This window comes from Nerophis lumbriciformis, linkage group LG30 (assembly GCF_033978685.3).
Source record: "Nerophis lumbriciformis linkage group LG30, RoL_Nlum_v2.1, whole genome shotgun sequence".
NCBI classification, from domain to species: domain Eukaryota; kingdom Metazoa; phylum Chordata; class Actinopteri; order Syngnathiformes; family Syngnathidae; genus Nerophis; species Nerophis lumbriciformis.
The window spans coordinates 18,567,945-18,590,965 of NC_084577.2; the positions used below are offsets into that span (position 1 = coordinate 18,567,945).

The 23,021-nt window shown below is 39.4% G+C and overlaps 1 protein-coding gene across 1 annotated transcript in view; it reads left to right on the forward strand.

Moving 5' to 3' along the window:
• The window catches only part of inppl1a (inositol polyphosphate phosphatase-like 1a), a 48,583-nt gene that overhangs the window by 18,981 nt on the left and 6,581 nt on the right, over positions 1-23,021 (forward strand). The window contains exons 2-23 of the mRNA XM_061925753.1: positions 2,341-2,404; positions 2,926-3,073; positions 3,166-3,247; positions 10,761-10,907; positions 11,082-11,172; positions 11,751-11,840; positions 13,467-13,565; positions 15,716-15,866; positions 15,990-16,096; positions 16,224-16,326; positions 16,463-16,659; positions 16,778-16,895; positions 17,819-17,915; positions 17,998-18,136; positions 18,214-18,313; positions 19,463-19,551; positions 19,671-19,752; positions 19,820-19,909; positions 20,047-20,160; positions 20,527-20,703; positions 20,780-20,935; positions 21,009-21,093. Coding sequence (XP_061781737.1) covers positions 2,341-2,404; positions 2,926-3,073; positions 3,166-3,247; positions 10,761-10,907; positions 11,082-11,172; positions 11,751-11,840; positions 13,467-13,565; positions 15,716-15,866; positions 15,990-16,096; positions 16,224-16,326; positions 16,463-16,659; positions 16,778-16,895; positions 17,819-17,915; positions 17,998-18,136; positions 18,214-18,313; positions 19,463-19,551; positions 19,671-19,752; positions 19,820-19,909; positions 20,047-20,160; positions 20,527-20,703; positions 20,780-20,935; positions 21,009-21,093 — 2,526 coding nt within the window. The remainder of the gene's footprint in view (positions 1-2,340; positions 2,405-2,925; positions 3,074-3,165; positions 3,248-10,760; positions 10,908-11,081; positions 11,173-11,750; positions 11,841-13,466; positions 13,566-15,715; positions 15,867-15,989; positions 16,097-16,223; positions 16,327-16,462; positions 16,660-16,777; positions 16,896-17,818; positions 17,916-17,997; positions 18,137-18,213; positions 18,314-19,462; positions 19,552-19,670; positions 19,753-19,819; positions 19,910-20,046; positions 20,161-20,526; positions 20,704-20,779; positions 20,936-21,008; positions 21,094-23,021) is intronic.

Sequence of the window (23,021 nt, forward strand, 5' to 3'; positions counted from 1 at the left end):
TCCTCCGCCGGGTGGCAGGGCTCTCCCTTAGAGATAGGGTGAGAAGCTCTGTCATCCGGGGGGAGCTCAAAGTAAAGCCGCTGCTCCTCCACATCGAGAGGAGCCAGATGAGGTGGTTCGGGCATCTGGTCAGGATGCCACCTTATCGCCTCCCTCGGGAGGTGTTTAGGGCACGTCCGACCGGTAGGATGCCACGGGGAAGACCCAGGACACGTTGGTAAGACTATGTCTCCCGGCTGGCCTGGAAACGCCTCGGGATCCCCCGGGAGGAGCTGGACGAAGTGGCTGGGGAGAGGGAAGTCTGGGCTTCCCTGCTTAGGCTGCTGCCTCCGCGACATGACCTCGGATAAGCGGAAGAAGATGGATGGATGGATGGATATAAGTGATATATTAATATATAATGTAACATTTTCCCCCGCACACAATCAACACACTCAATAACATCTGAAGGAGGATGATGCAATTGACATGGATGCGACAATAACCATATTTTACGTTTTTGCTGTCATCATAGTGTGGATGGGACAACGCTGGATAAGGACATGACGTTACGACAAACAGCCACCTCGTTTGCTAGTTGCTACCACCTCACGGAAAAAACTGTGCTTTGTTAAAGAAATGTACAATTTTCTCTTCAAACATCAAACATTATTATCCCGGCATTGTAGAATGTGCTCAAAAAGTACTTATAAACACTCTGGAATATTTTGACCAAGTATTTTTTAATTTTTTAAATGAACCAAAATTATTAGGAAAACCCCTCTGTTTAGCATGTTTTGTGTTTCTTCACCGATAGTGTTGTAGTTTTAGTATTATATCTGTTTTAATGGCTAAGCTTTTATTGTTAGTTTGTACTGTTGCTCTTTAAGATTGAAATGAAAAGTGCATTACAAATAAAATCCAGTATTATTATTTATTATTTCTGGCGGGCACTGAGGCCTCCTACTCTGTTCAGCGGTCCTTGAAGGCACTCTAAAACACCTTCCTCTGAGTATACACTATAACAATCAATCGGTGCTAAAAGCCTGTAGGTTCAATGTGCACCATTGATTATCTTCGTTGTTTTTATACAAGTTTAGATTAGGTATGACTTTACTTAATGGGGAAAAACGTTAATGTCTCCTGTTTTCATGTTAGCATTTAAGCGAGCTGGCGCCAGTCAGTCCAAGTGCAGTTATCAATCAAAGTTTTTCGATGGAGAGTTTTACCACGGTTATCAATAATATACCTTTTATCGATACAACCCTAATCATTAGCTGCCATTGATATCGCAACAATCACATGACTGCAAATTGTTTGTCAGATCTCTGGGGCTGCTTTTGTTTACGTGTATGTTTGTCCGAGACAGCCGTGAGTGACAGCCATGAATGCCAGTCATCCTATTGGGAGCGAATGCCAAGTTATATTCAATTTAATTGGTAATGTTGTGTGTTTTTGTTCAAGCTGTTCCTTTAAACTAATAATGAGAACATGCTAATTGGTTATAGTGTTCTTGTATTTTTTTGGTTGAATTACAAAAAAAAAGTTGAGCCAGTGACTTACAGCAGCTTTATTTTTCTAAAAAATATAAGTGTGTGTTGTTTAATTTGATGTACTGTAAACACTGACCTGGAAAGACCGGAAAAAACAGCTGACTGGTCATGGCAGGATGAATACTTGACAGAGTCATCCTTCTATCCTTGTCTATACACACACACTGTAAATAGGTACGTTGAGCTAACAGAAGCTCTACTTAGAGTGACAGGCTATGCAAAGCATTTATCACTCACACACACTCGTAAGCAGATACACACCTATGACACCCACACCCACGCACACACAGAGTTGACATAGACCACAGGGCCTGCTTGTCAAATTGACCATATTGTGTTCGGTCCACCGAGCAGACATGAAGTACAGGCATGAAAACCATTGACGTCCGGTGCGTAGCTGCAGGCATATAGCCATGGCTGTGCAATTCCAATGTTGCAACATTGATTAACATTGGTTTAAAAAAAAGTTGCAACCAGAAATGCAGTTCAAATTTTGAGGGTACATATGACAGTGAGAGTAACACTTTTTTCCCCACTGACTTCTGTTTGTTTGCTAATTGACAGTAACTGTTTATAGGCATATTATTGGTCCTCTGCATCATGTCAATGTAAGGATGAAGACCGCTCACTGGTTTATAGACAGCAACAGGTTCAACTTGTCCACACTCCCCCCTCCCCCATTGTAGAATACACGCGCCCCTACAAGCTGAGGTCAAGTACAAGTGAATAATACGTCTGAAAATGTTATAGTTTCCTATTCTATATGATTGTTTGCTTTCAATTGTGTTTTCTCTTCTCATATGTGCAGGTTTCAAAAGCATGTCCACACATACAGGATACTACCAGATGAAGAAGGATTTTTGGCTGTCCAGGTAGGGAAGACACACACGCAGTTATGCTTTCACGCTCATAGTGTATGTGTACTCAGGCAAAAAAGGCTTCTGTAGCAGCTGGTATGCAGAGATGCTTTGCTTGGCTCTGAGCTCTCATATCAACACACACACATACACATGCACATGCATTCGACACAGCAGTGTCTTTGTGTGTCGTGTTCAACAGCTGTGCAGTCCACACCGTCGCCACATGCCACACACATGTCCCTCACACACACGCCTCCATGGCCCTCTCCCACATTGCTTCAGCCAAAACGTCTAGCATTCACTTTGTTTTCTGTAAGCCTAGCGATTTGGCACTCTGTGCTGGAGTCTGTCTATGCAAAACACTTCTTCCTGATATGAGTTTTTTTTAGACCGCTGATGATATTTTCTTAGGCAGCATGAATTGCTGACTTATTTGACCCGTCTGACAATGACTGGGCTATTTGTAGCAAGAGGTGGTTCCATTCGTGCTGTATTAAAATAATGTCTGTTGACACATCCTGTCTTCCTCCCAGACGTCACAGGGCGTGCAGCCGAAGCGGTTTAAAACGTTACCAGAGCTTGTGTCGTTGTACCTACAACCCAGCCAGGGCCTGGTGACCACCCTGCTTTTTGCAGTGGACCGAGAGGAAACCGCCATCCTTGATGACCGCGACTACTCAGGTACCTCTTTAAACACAAGAGCTCAGCAGTGGTTTGTGTGTGGTGGTCTGTGTGTTGCCATATGGTTAAAACGTCCCCTTCATGACTGGTAGATGGAGAGGATGAGAAGCCACCCCTTCCCCCACGATCAGCATCCAATTCTACTCCCCCTGGATCTGACGTGCCTGCTGACAGGTACAATGTTTATTCAGGACTTTAATTGGGTTATAAATCTGACATTTGAATAACAAAACATTTTCCTCTCGCTCACCCAAGTCACCTATAATCACCTCCCCACACACACTTATTAAATGTGATTTAAGAAAAGGACAGCCACATCCCTTTTTAAAGGGGAACTGCAATTTTGGGGGGAATTTTGCCTGTAATTCACAATCTTTATGAGAGAATAGAACACATATGTATTTTTAATGCATTTGACTTGTAAATAAACGTAAATAAAAGTCTGCTCACATTGGAGCCAAAGAGAGCCATAACGTGAATGTGTCTATTCCGACCATAAAACCCAATTAATAACCATTCAAAAAGCGTTTGTTCCAACCATAAACCCCAATTAGTAACCATTCAAAAAGCGCCAAAAATACTCCATTTAATTTTCGTGACCTGAATATTAACCAAGTATTAGCGGTCCAAGGTGTACACCGCCTACCGCCCGAATGCAGCTGAAATAGGCTCCAGCACCCCCCGCGACCCCGAAAGGGACAAGCGGTAGAAAATGGATGGATGGATGGATATTATAAGCGCTAACGTTACAGAGAGGTAACTTCCTTATGCTGCTGTATTGATAGCACAAGCTGGTGAACCTAATTTCTCGCTTCAGAGCTTATACACAAATAAATCATGCTTCTCACCTGGATAGTGAAACAATGTGGTCATAAACTGAGAAGTTGGTTCACTTTGACAGCCAATTTAGGTCCGGAAATGGCAAGGATTAGGAGTCATTCTTCATCTAAACGGGAATATATCAACGTCCTAACAGTCGGCTTCCCAGTGAGAACAGACATTGTACAGTAAGTTAAGTTTAACTGTGTTTGTTGGCTCATTTCTGCCGTGAGTAGTAATCTGTGATGTTGCTGTCGGAAAAAGTGATGCGTTTGAAAAAAGAAAAACGCCGCTGTATGCTTAAAATGAGCAAAATATGTAAATATTATGTTATTATGAATGTGCCTGTTATTACATTACAAATATATTTATTGTGTGTATATAAAACGTTGATGGAAGTGTTTGGATGTTTTTTAAAGCTTTTTATAAGCAGAATAGAGTGACTCCTAGGGTGTCCCTTGTAAGCGGACTTTTTAGTTGGAGTGCATAAAGAAATAAAGACACGTGTGCTTGTCTCCATAAGGATTGTGAATGACAGGCAAAATTACAGAAAAAGTGCAGCTTCCCTTCAAAGCTACTTGGGTAACCAATGAAATAAGCTTTAAAAGCAGCTGTCCTAATGTGAAGCGATTATGATTGTCACTAGAGTGTATTCAGTTCAAGACATACCGGTACCTTTTGCACTACCTTGTATTATTGCAATGACATTTAGTTTGGCAAGTTAAAGTAAGTGCATCTGCCTCACAATACGAGGGTCACGGGTTCGATCCTGCGCTCGGGATCTTTCTGTGTGGAGTTTGCATGTTCTCCCTTTGACTGCGCGGCTTCCACCTGCCTTCCGGGGACGTGCGCCTGGGGATGGGTTGATTGGTAACACTAAATGGTCCCTAGTGTGTGAATGTGAGAGTGAATGTTGTCTATCTGTGTTGGCCCTGCGATGAGGTGGCGACTTGTCCAGGGTGTACCCCGCCTTCCGCCCGAATGCAGCTGAGATAGGCTCCAGCACCCCCTCGTGACCCTGAAAGGGATAAGCAGTAGAAAATGGATGGATGGATAACTATACAAGAATTTCAATAGTCGATACCAATACCCATTAATTTCCAGGATTCTCGATACTTATTTTTGATACCATGATTAAAGATCTCATGTACTTTTATTGAACATGTTCCAAAGTGCCAAGTATTTAAAATCACCGTGCTTCAACATCTTTTTACACGGAATTCAAATTGCAGTATCAGCTGCCAAGAGGTAACTACATTCAAAAAAGAACAACAGAGGCCTCCAGCCTCCTAGTATGTAAAAACAAACAGTGTTTTTGTGCTAATAAATATGATTATAAATAACAATAGTCAACTATTATACATACTCAAAGGACAGCAGTGGCACCTTCAAATATATAAAACAAAAAACATTTTTTTATATTTTTTCACTATAGTAGTAGTGTGACGTCATCCTGTAATTTGTAACGAAATAGGCAAAATTAAGGCTGAAACATGAATTTTAAGAAAAATCTTTGCGTGTCAAATTTTTTATTTATTTTGTTATTAGTATCAGGACTTTAGCCATTTCTCATTCTTATGCCTTTTTGCTCTATCGTTCCATTTTTGCTGTTTTTTTACAATGTGCCACCGGCCCGTGGTGAAATAAGCAAAGCAGTGGTGTTCAAAGTGTTACCAAGCGACAGTAGAGTGTCTCTCAGTCGAAGCTGTGTCGCCTTGGCACTTATGGAAGTGATAAAGGTTGGGTTGCACGCTTCTGGGGGTATCCTGCACGCTCTAGTAATGCACACTTTCTGGGCTTGTGGTGGCAGATCTCTGCTCTCACTCACGCGGTGAATACTTTCAAGACTGCATGAGTTTGACTACAGAATAAATACATGACACAAGATACACCTCTTTCACTTTTGTTATGTACCTCTGCTCGTTGGATGTAGCAACAAAGTGGCTAAAGTGCATCACGTCTCATTTCTGCAAAGCAGGCATGTTTGAGGTGTGTTGTGAAGCTGAGCTACACCACACCTAAAGTTAGACCTGGGCAGATATTCGATAAGTCAAATAATCAAACGATAAATTAGTTTATTATTCTTCGGTCAATGGTCAACAATATAAACAAACAGTTGTACATTCATAGATTGAAAATGAAAATGTTGCAGACCGAAAGGGTTTAGGCTGAAGTTGAACACTTATAGCGCCTAACCCTATAAACAATGTCAAGTACAAGATGAACTTCCGAAAATTATGAAATGTCTTTTGTACAACATATTATAAATACACATTATACACAATATGAATGTGTATAATGAACATGAACTCGGTAGCACCAAAATCTAAACTTGTATGAACTCATTGCGTCTAAACAACTAAGATACAGTATTCATATTAAACATAAAGGCTGGGCTGTCTTTGCACGAAGTGATTGATATATACTCGACAGTGTCGCGTTGGAACAGACGGTAAAGTCAGAACGGTCAACAGGAAGTAAACTCGCGTGACGTCACAAAAACCGAAAGTGAAGCCAAGTGATCACTCAAGTTGCATTTATAAAAAAATAATTCTAAACCGTTTACAAATTAAAATGGAGGAGGATGAGCAAGGGGTGAAGTGTCTTGCCTAAGGACACAACGGACGTGACTAGGATGGTAGAAGGTGTTTGTATCGACTTGGTATCAAAGTATCAAAATATCAAAATCAAAGTATCAAAATACTTTTAACAACCCTAGACACGACTGAAGAAAATACTGTACATTTCCTAATATACTGGGCTTCTTTGGTGTTTCTGTAGTAGGGCCTTTACTTGTTAATGCTTTCAAAACAAACTTGTCTTTTCTCAACTCTAAATCTGACAATACACACATTGAACTAGTCGGAATGTGTATTGGTCCATCTCAGGCAACATTATTGAATTTTTCTTCTGAAGCAGAGGATGACTCATTGAGTAACAGTACTGAAAGTAACAGGAGTGAGGTTTTTTTGCATATAATTAGCTAATTATCAATGACTGCCTGCAGCCATGAGGTAAAGTACTGAACAGTAGGTAACTACTCTGACTCTTATCTCACACAGCAGCAAGATGTCACTCAGACAATTTCTTTGGTTTCATTTGATTGTTTTTAAAAAAGTTTTTGACCTTCACAGCGCAGGAAACGAGAAAGACAACTTCTGCTATCTTTAAAGATCTCAATAGTTCTTGTTCCCAGCTTTTTCATTGCTGCGCAGGGCAATAAACTTAAGAGTGCGCATCCAATATACCCTGCGGTCCATATGTTGTTATGGCAACTTGTCAATGAGAGAGCTGAGGTCATAAATGCACCATTCGGTCATCGCCTGTCGTCCTCTCCTTCAGTAGTAAGAATGTTAAAAAAAACAAAAAAATCCTTATTGTCATAGCTGTTGGATGAAGTTATACTTGCAACTACTTTTAATGTCATTGTTTTTATAATTTCTGAATAAAAGTGTCAATGGTGCCTCCATTGGCTTTCTTTGGTTTAGCCAAAAGCTAACTCACACATAACATCATGGTTACCCTTTCTCTTTTTGGTCCACTGACCTGGCAATAAGAAGCTGTTGTTTTTTTTAAATTATTTATCTCCTTGAGATGCTTTTTACTGCATATTCTTCGCTGAATTTTTGTGTCTGGTGGCGCAGTGTCGCCCACCTTTTGTAAAGTAGCATAGCCAGTACTCTGCAAATATACATAATTTAGGTAACATGCAATTAAACCAATCAGGGGCTTGTAAAATGTAAACTGATTTAAAACCGGTTCCTCATTGATGAAAAATAGTTGGATCTTGTTGACCCTTCGCTCGTTGGTGACCGAGTGGATAGAATGTGCTAAATGTCTCTAGAACTACATAAAGAGGCGACATTCCTTTCTGTTGTGCCCTTTTCTAAAGCATGTCTTTTCGTGTGTTGGTGTGTGGGTAGACACGCTATAGGTCTGCTCTCTCGTTGAGAGGACGTGTATATAAAGGTCCTGACAGCGCTGCTGCAGCACTCAAATATTATGCAACTCTGCAGTGATGGGTAACGATGGTTTGAAAAGCACACACAAGAAAATTATCATTGACAAGGATAAATTAATAAAGAGAGTTCCAATACATGGTTGGATGAGTTGCAAGTACAAGATTTGGACTGCTCTTGGGTGAATACACATAGACACATAGCAAAATCCTGCAAAAAGTAATTGCAGAAGAAAACATGTTTTAGTTTAAAAAAAAAAAAAAAAAAAAAAGACCTTCTCCACGTTGGCAAGCTGTTTCAAAGCTTTGGTGCATATTGTGTATAGTTCAAACTAGGGATGCGCGTTAATTTTCTTTCGAGCTGAACTCCATGTTTCTGAAGACCGAAAACATCACCTGTTATTTTCTCTCGTCATTCAGGCTCAGCTTCTGTAACCAGTAGGTAGTTTTCCGGATATTCAAGTTCAAAAGGATACGTTTGTAAATCCTCATTTGTACAAAAATAGCCATCTATTACAAGGTCTGCTATAATAAGCAAACACACGCTTTTGTTGCCAGAAGTAGGGAGTACATTGCTATGTGCACTGAAATAAATGCGCACAGGAAATAAGTCCTGGTAATGCTTAAAATGACCAAAATACTGTAAATATTGTACATATTGCATATTGTTATGAATGTTCAGTTCAGTTCAGTTTCAGTTTATTTTGAAAATGCATAAAATACAATGTAATGGATCACACATTTCCACTTGTTTCATTACAGCACGTCCGAAAAGGAGTAGGAAGAAGCAGAGCTTATTTAATTTTCATACCATAGCAATTTTATCCAATTTCCTTGTTCTCTGTTACAGAACAGTGAACAAATAAATAATATACCATAGTAAGCAAACTAATATTAAATACATAAATAATCTTTGTCTCAATAAAAAAAAAAGGGTTCAAGATGTTCATCATAATTCTTGTTCTGTGTACTTGGTGAACACTTGTAGTTTGAACCGTCTCTTAAAAACTGAATCATATTGGTGCTTTGTTTGATTTATTTGGTTAATTAATTTCATAATTTAATTCCACATACAGATATGCTAAAGGTGTTAAGTGTTGTATGTGCATACATGAGATTTCCAATTAATTGTGTGTATATATATATATATATATATATATATATGTGTATGTATATATATATATATATATATATATATATATATATATATATATATATATATATAGCCTGTACATACAGCGTTGATGGAGGGGTTTTTGAAGATGTTTTAGAGGGCTTAAGGTAACACAGGGGCTCCCATTAGCTGCATATTACGAGTGTTGTTGTTTTGTTTTTTTTTATCTTTAGATTGAAAAAAAAACAGCTGTGTTCTTGTCTCTCACAATGGTTGTTGTAAATGATAGGCAAAATTTTAAAAAAGTGCAGTTTTAACTTAATGTTGTCCGTTTTATCTTAATTGCGAACGGTACTATACTGCCATTGAAAAATACAGATACTTTTTTAAAAATCTGCATGCTGCTGGGCGGCGGTGACGTACTGAGCAAAAGAGCCAGTTGAGTGTATCAGTGCGCATACGCTCACAGAAAAAAACTGTGTGGAGAGGAAAAATGGCAAATAAAGGCAGTTCTACTGGTTAATAAAGAGGGTGCGTGAAGCCTAATATGGAGGTATTTGGGCTTCAAAACTATCCATCAAGGGACACTTTAAACACGGAAGTGCCACGCTGCAAGCTCTGCTTTAAAACCTGCCTCGCCAAAAGTGGCATGATTAAAGTATTACCATCTTTCCTTCAAACTTAGCTAAATATTTAAATAACAAGCAGTCGGATTGACAGGCAATAAGGATAACGAACTCCCCTGTTGTGCACACAGCTGTTGGCTTAATGCCAAATATTAGTGAAGTCAAAACCGCCCACATGGCCCAAACTAATGCAAGTGAAATGACTGAAAATTGCTACAATTTGTGTTTTTATCTTTAACGATGTGTATTTTACCTGCTACATGTCTTATCTTTGTACTTTCAGCCATATTATTGTTTTTAGTATTTACGAATGATTGTATTTTTATTTAAAGCATAGACCAAAAATGGCAACCTTAAATCATAAAGCATAATGTCAATAAAGCTTTCTATTCTATTCTAACCTAATTCTAGTTTATGGCAGGCTATATGTAATACATACAATTGTAAATTGTTCTTTGAGTGCAACAAAAAAAGCCCAATGTGTTTCATGCCCTTTAATTTGTATTTTAATCTTCAAAAATTGTTCTTTAAGTGCAAAAAGAACCAAATGTTTAACTTAGTGTAAGATTTTGTTGTAAAAATTAAGCCAAAAATGTTTGTTATTGTGGTACCCTTTATTTTGAAAAGTTTTGAAATACATTTTGGTACCGGGACAAGCCTAGTATGATGTCATAATTCCTCATATCGGCCCGATAATCTGTCCAATATATATCGTGCACCCCTAGTTCACAAATCTTTATTTGAACATCTCTGTGTGGAATTTGCATGTTTTCTGTGTTGTCTGTCTATCTGTGTTGGCCCTGCAATGAGGTGGCGACTTGTCCAGGGTGTACCCCGCCTTCCGCCCGATTGTAGCTGAGATAGGCTCCAGCGCCCCCCGCGACCCCAAAAGGGAAAAAGCGGTAGAAAATGGATGGATGGATGGATGTGTGGAATTTGCATGTTTTCTGTGTGCTTGCATGTTTTTGTGTTCCGCCAGCTTCCTAGCACATGCTAGTTCGGCTAATTGGCAACTCTAAATTGTCCATGGTCATTTGTCTACATAAATTCTGCCATTGACTGTTGACTGTTTTATTGTGTAGACCGCCTATTGTGAGCCTAATGAGGAATGTGCGGAATAGAAACCGTATGGATAGATGTTTGAAAATCTTTTTTTCACATGTGTTCCAGTACCCCAACAGCAAATGGCCTGAGCACCATCTCCCATGAGTATCTGAAGGGCAGCTATGCTTTGGACCTTGAGGCCGTCAAACAGGGAGCCTGCTCGCTACCTCACCTTAACAAGACACTTGTGTCCTCGTGCAAGCGACTCAATGGGTGAGATGGATAGTCAGTCACACATTCGCACTCCAAAAAATGCAGATATTTTTTGGTGAATTCAGTTTAATCTGTAGGTATGGATGTTGTCTTTGTATGTCACTGCTAGTGCAAATGGTTGTACTATGTGAGCTTTAGCACAATTGAGCTTTCACCTCTTTGTCTCATGAAAAGGGAAGTGGATAAGGTCCTGTCTGGTCTCGAGATCCTGTCAAAAGTGTTCGATCAGCAAAGTGCCTTCATGGTGTCAAAGATGATCCAGCAGGTACATCCAAACCTCTGTTTTTATATCTACTCTACATGTTCACAGAGATAACTTTTCTGTCAGTGAGTGTCATGAGGCCTTTTCCCCCTAGGAGGATATACTTAGTCAAACAACATGCATACTGTTATTAAAAGAATGTACCCCAAAGAAACCCTCTCCGATAGGTCTCTCTTTGTCACCCATGGCACCCACGCAGGATTTGTACCGGAGTTTTGTATATTTCTGACAGCCAGTGTTTTCTGCAGTGGACATTTGATTTTTGTCTGGATTGTTACAAAAAAAATTGAGCGCTCTGCTGTTTTTAAGGACCTACTGGAAAATAGCTAATCAAATGTTTGTCTCTCCCACGTTTTTAACTGAACTCACGGGTCGGTCTGGTGTCATTCCTAGACCGGATTTGGCCCCAGGGCCGCCAGTTCAATAGTTCCTGATTTATACAATCAAGGGTTTCATGGCCGCATTCTTATCTTTTATTTCCTTTCAGCCGCGAGGTTGGCTCATTGTTCTTGTAAATGGAGGTCTGATTTCTCCCCACAGCAACGAATGCACATTCACATGTTGGCTTCTGTGTCTGTCAGTCAGTGAATCAGGGTGGAGACCAGGAGTTGGAGAACCTTGTGACCAAGCTTGCTATTCTCAAAGACCTGCTGTCTTCCATCGAGAAGAAGGTATACACATTTAGTGTACAGTGGAACGTCGATTCACGAACGTAACTGGTATTTGACCATGGTTGGCAAACTGAAAAGTTTGTATAGTGAAGCAGTTCCTCATAATAAATAATGAAAACATGAATAATTGGTACTAGATTCGACAAAAATCTCAATTTTATTGAAAAAAAGCACACTTTTAACATACTATACTGTGTATGTATACTGTACATATATCAAAACAACATAAAAAGGGGGCAACGACTCAACAGTGTCTTTTTTTTATCCAAACAACACAAGAACAGCCAGCTTAATTGTCAGTGTGTGCACATACACACAAAAGTCTCTTCGCCTCTGGTGCTCTCCAAGCATTACCAACCATAGGCCCCTTTCCACCTCAACTTTTGGTTCCTGGAACCTCTGGTGTCTGGATCTATAGGTTCCTGTTGAAGTGTGTCGTTTCTGTTTCAACCGCATTTCACAGTTCTGGGTATTTTTTTACAAATCAGGCTGATGACGTATGAAGGATTGGTTTACTATATTTCTATACTGCATTTCACAGTTCCGGGTAGTTTATACAAATCAGGCTGATGACGTATGGAGGAGTGGTTTACTGTGTTTCTATACTGATACCATGTATAAACAGACAATATCAGGTCACCGTTCTTTTACTAAAAAGCCTCTCACCAGGCTTGTGGAGGTGCCCGGCATGTTCTTTTTGTGATCAATTGTATTTGATTACTGAGTAAATGCTTGGCCTATTAAGCAATTCCCTGTCTTTCACTTTCAATGCGTATTGTGCAGGAATTCCATAAGCCAATGTACCAAACAGAAGGCTTTGTACCAAAATATCTAAATGCCAATGCTTACCGTTACACCCTTATTATATAGAGGTCTGTATACTCGCTAAATATAGTGACTAGTTGGTAAGTTGGCCACTCTGATCACTCTTATTTATTCTCTGGCAAAACAAATGTGTGTTCGCTGCGTTAAGTGGAGTTACGATGAATTAAAACTTGTGGCAAACGCCATACAAAATGGTCCAACTTTATCGTCGCAGACCGTTACAATCTAATGAATGTATGGGAAATACTGGAATAGAAACTAGTTGTACAAAACCATTTTTTAAAAACCTGAGCCACATACACTACTTCAGTGACTCAGAGTTAAGAATTTGTCTCGCAATCATTACAGTTCCTGTTAACTCTCATTCACTCTCAGTTGACACCTAATGATGGTATTATCATTAGCCTAACCTAAAGGGAACAGAGATAAGATGTCTGTTAGAATTTTTGGTAATTTATTAAAACCACAAAACCACAAAAGGAAAACAAGCTGTCATTTCTTTGATTTAGTTTTTCTTTTTGGAGTATAATTTGCAATCTTTGCCTTACTGTGGCCTAAACCTTTATGTTGACTTTTATATGTAAAGGGCCCTCGGCAGGGAGGGAAACGAGCATGGTGGAATCAAGCAAGCAACATGTCTTAACTCAAGTGATTCTCCACCTTCTCTGCCGCTGTTAGCCATTTCCTGGATGTGACCTAACTGTTTCCTTGTTGACTCCAACATTGTACCCCAGAACAATGCAAAGAAAGTGTGCCTGTGATTTGTCTGCTATAACTCGTTTTTGAACACTCTTTCTGTAGGCTCTGAAAGCTCTTCAGGACATGAGTTTGTCCTCCCCGTGCGCCCCTGCTCCACTCTCTATGCGTCACAGCAAAGCCATCCCAGTGCAGGCCTTTGAGGTACTAATTTGTTGCACTTCCTCCTTTTGACAGTTCAAGAAAACATCATTATCATATAAGAGCATATCATGTCATTCCACTGTGATTGTTTCAGGTTCAGCTGATCTCTGCTGCTGACCCTAAAAATCATAAGATTTTGCTGTTTAGTGTTGTTGCAAACTTTACTTGAACTCTTGTGTTTAGTGATTGCTCATCACACATTAGGAAGTGTTTCCCAGATGAGTCATGTGAGACTAAAGGGATGTCTGTAATGTGTTCCCTGTAGCTGTGTCTTTTGATTTGTCACAGCTAATGGTATTTATCACTTCTGATAGCACACAAAGTAAGCAAAAGTATGATATTAGTTTCTGTCCTGAAAGTAGTCAGTCATTTTGCACATTTTTGTTTGAGTGAACAACTTGACATGAATGTCGGTAGTGTCAGGTGAGAAAGGCGGCAAGACATAGGAAGTAGACGAGATACCGCATTTGAATTATTAGCCTTCAGCCAAGTTTGCATTCTCTGTGGTGATCTCTTTTCAGCGGCTTCCTGTTTGCACAGGATTAGAGGTATTTTTATCACAAGAGGGGTCAGCATGTGGCATCTGAGTCACCGTCTGGGACAGCAACAGATTCGGTTTTTGCCTTGTGTCGCATGGAACATGCTTATGTTACATTAAGAATTGTTTTATTTGAGGAGGTAAGAGTGTAAAACATATTGAACAGAACAGAACACAACATTGTGAACTGTCATCCTAAACTATTGTCATTTTATGTGATCGTTTGTTATACTTCTTGTGTTTTCTTAGTAAATGTATATCTTTTTAACAGTGGAGAGCGCAAAAGTATACTACTAGTTTACTTTGGAGACACCAGGCTGTACATTTTTTTTTATTTCAATTCAATTAATTGGCGTTGGTGCCACCCGACATGTCAAATTGGAATTGCAGAAAGTGGAATTAAAGTAATTACAATTCAGATACATTTCTTATAGCCAAGTAAAATTATTTGTTCCGTTTAACAAAGGTTTTGGCTTAGATACTAGAAATCCCTTACAAACACCGTAAGAAAATAATTTTGAATATTTAGATAATGTATAGCATTGTGGTAAATTAAGTATTTTTCTAACATTTTCCATAATTTGACATTTGAAAATTGTTCTGTTTCATAGAAAATGCTTTTATTAATTGTCGATAAAAATTCTTAAAATATAATGTGTTCATACAGTTTATTGTAATTATGCTTCTATGAAATATGTAAAACAGATTCTGTAGTACACTAAAATTACCAATTTGAACTTTATGGAATTTAAATTCTACCTTTGTTCAACTTGAATTTGACTTACAATTATATTTCCTATTTGCAACCTCACTCCACATTCATTGAACTGTATTGGACTTCGGGAAATATTCTTAATTCAATTCAGAAGTTAGCTAAAAAGGCTATTACGTGTGTTGTTATTGTCTTTTTATAGTATGGATTATTTTTTGCTTTCTGTGTTACTTATTTTCTCTGTAGTAAATAAAAGGACATACTGTCTGCTCATGTAAAAATGCTAGCGGTGTCCCGCTACAGCTTGTTCACTTTCAATACGATGCCAAAATTGGAACCTTAAGATTTGCAAAAGCAAACACATCGATAATATACTGATACGCTACCAGCAGGAATCATACGTGCTTTTATTATTTTGTAGTGTGGAATGTCAGAAAAGGCTTGATCAAGTAACATTTTGCAAACAGAGAATAATGGTAGGTATGAAAAATACTACAGTAACCTATTTCTTATTAAACATCTGGAATGGACTTAGGTGGTCTTTAAATTAAAGTGGTGTAGTAATTGTTTTGGTGACACCTAGTGGTCACAATAATTCATTAAGTTTAGCCCATGACACAATAAGTTGAATGATGCGGACACCTTTGTTACTGGAGACTTTTTTCCGCCCTAGAAACTTTGTGTCTATCTTTTTGATGACCAATATTAATATTACATAGGGACATCACCAGCTTGATTTAAATATATTACCCTGAACGTTAAAGTGCGTTTATAAAGTTAACCACACGGATTGACAGAAATTATTTTACCCTGGTAAAGAAAATTCCTGGTCATCAAAAGTTCCTGAAAGGGTGCTTTTGTGAGCAGGGTCATGTTTAGTTTTTTTGTTCTCGTTGGCAGGTCAAACTGGACGTCTATCTGGCAGAGCTGACCAAGATAGGGAAGAGTCAGAAGTACACTCTGTCAGTAGACGTGGAGGGAGGCAGACTAGTAGTGATGAAGAAGGTGAAGGACAGCCAGGAAGACTGGACAACATTCACACATGACAAAAGTAAGACACACACACACACACACACACGCGTGACTGTGAAGGCAAACAGATAGTGTGTAACAATTACTGGTTTCTGTCTCCTTGTTTCCTCCCCTCCCATCCTTGTGTCTGCTCATCTCTCAGTCCGTCAGCTGATCAAGTCCCAGCGGGTGCAGAATAAGCTAGGCATTGTCTTTGAGAAGGAAAAGGACAAGAGCCAGAGGAAAGACTTCGTATTTGCTAGTGCCAAGGTATACACAAACACTCCATGTGGTTTATTCGTATGTTTGTAATGTTGATTGTGACACTGTGGATCATTTATCCCGTGAAATTGATGTATACTATAAATTGTTTTGCTTGTGTGTGTGTGTCTTTCAGAAACGGGAAGCCTTTTGCCAGCTGCTACAGCTGATGAAAAACAAACATTCCAACCAGGATGAGCCCGACATGATCTCTGTCTTCATTGGCACCTGGAACATGGGTGAGACATTTATATGTGATTCATTTAATTCTCTTACTTTAAGAGTAACACTTCACTGACTACACTGGACATGTGTTTCTCAAATTCAGTCAATCTACCTTTTAATATTTATTATACGTGCACCATTTGTTGTTAGGCTCAGTTCCTTCACCCAAGTCGGTGGCTTCTTGGGTGTTATGTCGAGGACTCGGAAAGACATTGGACGAGATGACCGTTACTATCCCAAATGACCTGTACGCATTTGGAACGCAAGAAAACTCTGTGAATGATCGCGAGTGGGTAGAGTCCATAAGAGTCATGTTGAAAGAGCAAACCGAATTGGATTATAAACCGGTAAAAAAATATTTTGTAATCATTGTTTGTTTTTTTTTCCCTCATCCTGTCTTGGAAGTAGAATGTTTGAAGTGGATGACATTCAGTTTCTTCATTGATTTGCTGCACTTGTTTGTAGATAGCAGTGCAGACGCTATGGAACATAAAGATCGCTGTGCTCGTGAAGCCGGAACATGAGAACCGCATCAGCCATGTCGGAATGTCCAGCGTCAAGACTGGGATCGCTAACACACTTGGTAACTTTAGCACTCATAATTTGCTGTTTATTTTCACTTAATACTTAAAGGGTAACTAAACCTTTTTTTGGAATTTTGCTTATCATTCACAATTTTATTTTTTTTAAGTCAGCTAACAATGGAGCAAATGGGATTCGCTCTATTCCGCCTATAAAGCGCTCTTAAAAAACCTCCTTTCACGTCTTATATACATGCTGTAAGTATATATGTAATGTAGTAACAGGCACATTCATAAGCCAAAATATAAGGAGGAAGCGCTAAGTGCTAAACAAGAAATACAAATTATGAACATTAATAAAACAATCACTTACTGTACAATGTCTGCTCTCACCGGAATGCTAGCTGATAGAATGTTCATATCTTCCCATAATCATAATCCCCACAAAGGTTAAAAAAAAGGTGATGCAAACAAGCATCTTTGCGTGTTTTTCTCGTCATCTCCGGGTCTATGTTGAATGTCAAAGTTGACCAACTTTTTGATCACAGCGCTGCTAAAAGTAGTTCCTCTGTGTTAGCGCTTATAACAATATCACTAACACTTGGTTAATATTCAGGTAATGACATGTAAATGGAGTTTTGTTGTCGGTTTTTGGGTATTTTTTTATTAGATGGCTTTAAGGGTGCAATTGATTATTCCCATTAGCTCCATTGTTTGCTGACCTTTGCTAAGGGTTATGTATGAGTTAGAATGCATTAAAAAAAATAAAAACATGTGTTCTTGTCTTATGTAGGGATTGTGAATGATAGGCACAATTCCTCAAAAAGTACAATTCTCCTTTAAGTCAAATAACTTGAAGTCAGCATCACAGAGATGCACAACTCCTTTGTGTAAAACCGCAAGATGTCTTTTATTTGGTTAAAATTGAGGAGTATTGGTTGATTAAACTGGTCAGTGTTTTAATATTTTGTTGATGGTTCCCCAGGTAACAAAGGGGCGGTTGGTGTTTCTTTCATGTTCAACGGAACATCTTTTGGTTTTGTCAACTGTCACTTGACCTCAGGGAATGAAAAGATTGCGAGGTACCACCCTATGTAAAATTATTTTCCAAATTGTAGAATTTAACATGTGCACCGATATGAATCTTTCTGATGACCCTTGCAGGAGGAACCAAAATTATCTCGACATTTTGCGTCTACTTTCACTTGGAGACAAACAACTGAGCTCGTTTGACATTTCACTGCGCTTCACGCATCTGTTCTGGCTTGGAGATCTCAACTACAGATTGGACATGGACATACAGGTCGAGCAGGAGACACACCAACACACACCCACTTTGATCCGTCAGGCTATAACCTTGTTTGGTAATTGTGTTCGCAGGAGATACTTAACTACATAAATAGGAAGGAGTTTGATCCGCTGCTGAAGGTGGACCAGCTAAATCTGGAGAGGGAGAAGAACAAAGTGTTTTTACGCTTTGGTGGGTCGAACTGACTTTCTACGAGATGTCTTGGTTTCCTTTTTTGCTTTGGGCGGTATTCATCATAGAAAAGATCATAAATGTCACACAAATATTTCAACAGTCACCACCGTTGCACAATTATATCTGTTTTGAAATGTTTCCTAAAGTCCTGCATGAGTCAATTTTGGGTATATTAGTGAAGCTGTGCAATATCTACAAAAATGGGGAACAATTTACAGATGTTTTCATTTTATTAGATAATATGTATGTGGTTATAAAAACGCATAGGTTCTACTTTAAATAAAGATCCTACTGGACTAACGACACCCATCATCAATTCCAAAATATACTGTAATCCTAGTAATATTTTCTATATAAATTATAAGACAATGAGAACACATTGATCAAACAGTAACAGAATTATATGCATAAATGCCGCTTAAGTGAGTGTGTGGCATACTCACTGGCTGTAGTGACATTGCATCAATACTTTGTCATTGTTTCTTAATGGCGCCACCTGATGGATTTAAAAACAAGTCACAACTACTGACCTGCAAAGAAATTAATAGGTAGCAATTACATTATTTTTTTTGCAATTAGCTGTGAAGAAAGCAGTGTGAAATGTGCAACTCTATTCAATGAGCCAAATAGTAAACGATAAAAGAAGAATGTTAAAATATGAAAAGTATCCCAAGTTTTTTAACCTTTCTTTTTCTTAGTTCAATTTACCAATGTCAAATGCGACACACCACTCCTCCGGCTTCTTTCAGTACGAGCTGTCATTCTTGAGCCGAAAGAACCGCTTCCTGATAAACACAGTTTTAACGCATCACAGTCAAGTGATACTGTACAGTATCGGTCACATGTTTTCTTAAAGTGACACATCGAGAGATATTGTATCCCTCCTTGTGTTTTATAATGCATCAATGCGTCTATATCCATTGACCCATCACTAGTAACTGTCCTTAGATGTATTAGATTAGATTAAATATTATATTTCAGTTAATTGTTGCTGGATTATGTTACATGATTTAAAAAATGACATAAAACCTCTCTTAAATTTTGCAAAATAATCCGGCTACTTGCGCACATTCATTATCCCCTATGTCTGGTATTTAATATATACCTTAAATGTAGCAAAAATTTTAAATTGTTTTGTCTTCGCAGCGGAGGAAGAGATCTCCTTCCCACCCACCTACCGATATGAACGCGGTTCAAGGGACACGTATGTTTGGCAGAAGCAGAAAGCAACTGGGGTGTGGATGATGAAACTTTACTTCCATGTTTCTCATGAATGTTTTATTGATTTATTTGGACTTATTTTGTAGTTACTTTGTTAAAGCCGCAGTGTCTTCTCTTTTGCTGTCTGTCCCAGATGAGGACTAATGTTCCATCCTGGTGTGACAGAATCTTGTGGAAGTCTTACCCGGAAACGCACGTCGTTTGCAACTCCTACGGTAAAACCATCGGTTGCAACCTTATTTTACATATTGGCAATGCAATTTAAATTTGTGTCTTTTGTAGGGTGCACGGATGATATTGTGACCAGTGACCACTCCCCTGTGTTTGCAACCTTTGAGGTGGGCGTGACCTCACAGTTTGTCTCCAAGAAAGGTAGTGTAGAAAAGAAAAATCATGTACACGCAAAAAGAAAGCAGTTAAAATTTATTTGGGGTTGACTTGCGTTGATTTTTTTTTTTTTTATGGTGAAGCAAATATCACATTTGATGACACTTCACCCTCCTCTCCAGGACTGGCTAAATCTTCAGAGCAAGCTTACATCGAGTTTGAGAGCATCGAGGCCATCGTGAAGACCGCAAGCAGAACCAAGTTCTTCATCGAATTTTACTCCACTTGTTTGGAAGGTGAGCGAAATGTTATTTGACTCACTTTCCACACATATAGTGTAGTTATTCCGCCATCCACGAGCACCACAGACATCCCGTAGCTCCTGGTTTTTGTAATAGAATTGGATCTGTTTCTTCTTTTCCATGTTTCTATAACTCCCTCCCTAATTCCAGGCAGTCAGTATCCCTTTAAGATAGCGTTAATTTTGGCCCTATGTTGCCCCGCCCCTGTCCGCCTGTCCACTCTTGTTGCACTTTTGAATGGAATTCCATAGAAACATTACCCGACTTTTCTCCCCTCTCTCGTTGCCTCTCCCTTTCCCTTTGTCGTCTCTCCCCGAACCCTTTTGCCCTGTGCTCCTTTCGCTCTCTCTCAATACGTAGAGTTCAAGAAGAGTTACGAGAACGACAGTCAGAGTAGCGACAACATCAACTTTCTCCGCGTGGGCTGGTCCAACAAGCAGTTGACGACGCTCAAACCCCTTCTGTCGGAGATCGAGTACCTGCAGGACCAACACCTGCTACTCACTGTGAAATCTTTGGATGGATATGAATCCTACGGTATGAACCATGTGCTTGTGTGTGTTTTGAAGTGGGCTCGCAGGGTTTTAAACGTAATGTGTCCCTCACGTCCCAGGAGAGTGTGTGTTAGCGCTGAAATCGATGATTGGCAGCACAGCACAGCAGTTCCACACTTACCTGTCTCATCGCGGCGAGGAAACGGGAAACATCAGGGGATCAATGAGGGTTAGAGTCCCTTCTGAAAGGATGGGAACCAGGGAAAGACTCTATGGTACTTACTGTATTTCACGTACAGTATGTGTGAATGGCTTGATGTTTAAGATCTGTGGTGCATTGTATTTCAGAATGGATCAGTGTTGACAAAGATGAAACGGGTATACCCAAAGGGAAATCCACCCAGGCATCCAGAGTGGGACATGAATATGTGAAGTTAGTACACTCTTCTTCTCTCCCTGTTTATTGTCTGAGTTTACTACCTTGAATTTGACTTTTAAGGAGTATAGTCATGGGCCGGTCTCCCGAATTGGTGTCATTTGCCTTTTGTTTTAAAATAAATGTAAATGTATGTCTTTTTTCCAACTCTAAATGTGATAATATACATGAAGAGTTCAGACGCAAAAGCAGATGGATCCATTTTCCTTGTTCTGTTTAAATCAATGTTTTTTGTGTGGCACTTTTTATTAAACAACCATCCTGCTGATGTAGGTTGTGATGGCATCGTTTCAAAAAAACCAAATTAAACCCCCCATTAAAAAAATGCATAGATAGACTAATCTTGTATAGAAATGAGTGAAACCAGATAGTTTTTTTTCAGAGTAACGGTTAGTCCATCACTGTAATGAGTTCATTTCATCCAAACAAACACTTTTGTGAGCGATCCATGGACAGGGGTGTCCGGGGTTTATATTGACCGCTGCATCATGACATCATTACATTGACTTCTGCATCACAAGACAACAACAGCAGATTAAACACACGATTCAGTTCGTCATTCGGCAGAGTAGTGGCTACATCAGTGGTCACCAACCCTTCGATTGCGATCGGACAGTCGGTCTTTAGGACTCTTATCGGTCGATCGCAAAATTATTGTTTTTAAAAACGTATTAATATGACCTCAGTTACACCCCCACCCAGACAGTGACCAACAGACAAACTCAACAATTCTGATTGGCCAACATGTTTGTCACTCAAATGCTGTGTGACTGCGAATTAAAAAAACTCAGCCTCTTGTGGTTATATATCGCACTAATTAAAACCTTGATGTCGATTCGATTTAGATTAATCGTGCAGCCCTAATAATGGGTTGTACTTGTATAGCGCTTTTCTACCTTCAAGGTACTCAAAGCGCTTTGACACTACTTCCACATTTACCCATTCACACACACATTCACACACTGATGGAGGGAGCTGCCATGCAAGGCGCTAACCAGCACCCATCAGGAGCAAGGGTGAAGTGTCTTGCTCAGGACACAACGGACATGACGAGGTTGGTACTAGGTGGGGATTGAACCAGGGACCCTCGGGTCGCGCACGGCCATTCTTCCACTGCGCCACGCCGTCCCCTGTACAAATGTCACTGTGGGTTCTTAGCGTCATATTGTAGTTTTTGACAAAACTACATATACCAGGAATATTAGACTGGCGGCCCGCGGGCCACAACCGGCTCGCCAAAGCTTTTCATTTCGCCCGCCGAACATCACCCAAATAGGCTTGATGAAACCCATTAATACGAGGATGTATGTTGTACTCCTGCCACCCCGCAGTGGAGCAACAGCGAGACGTGTGTGTCGCAGTGAAGCACCATTGGGTTGAGTAGAAGAAGACTACTCATTAAACACCGGAAAAAAATCCTAAAATATTGCAAACATCTGACTTTTAACAACGACTGGACCACAAAGTACAAATGTTCTACTGTTCAAGTGCTCAAGTCATTGTTTTCTGGCGAACCTTTTAAGCGACGGACACATAGATCTAGACGAGCAACAACAATGGTAGAAATCCCAGCGTGTAAGTTTCATCAGAAAATTTGGTCAAACATTTGTATGTAGTTAGAATTTGTGCATAAATATATTTAGTTTGTTTTGTATTGAAATTCCTGACTTCATGATGTATTTTGTATTCGTGGTCGGGTTTTGTTGTCTGAGAATAACGATCAAACCTCGTTTAATACATGCAGTGCTAAATTTGACCAGTAGAAGGCGACAACGCTATTAGTGATAAGTCACATACAATGTTTGGTGTGTGAATTTTGTGTAATTTCTATATGTGTAAACATTTGAATTGAATTGAAAAGCTTTATTTGATTAGGACAATGCATATTGATCAACATATAAGCAAAGCATCACAGTAAATATGCC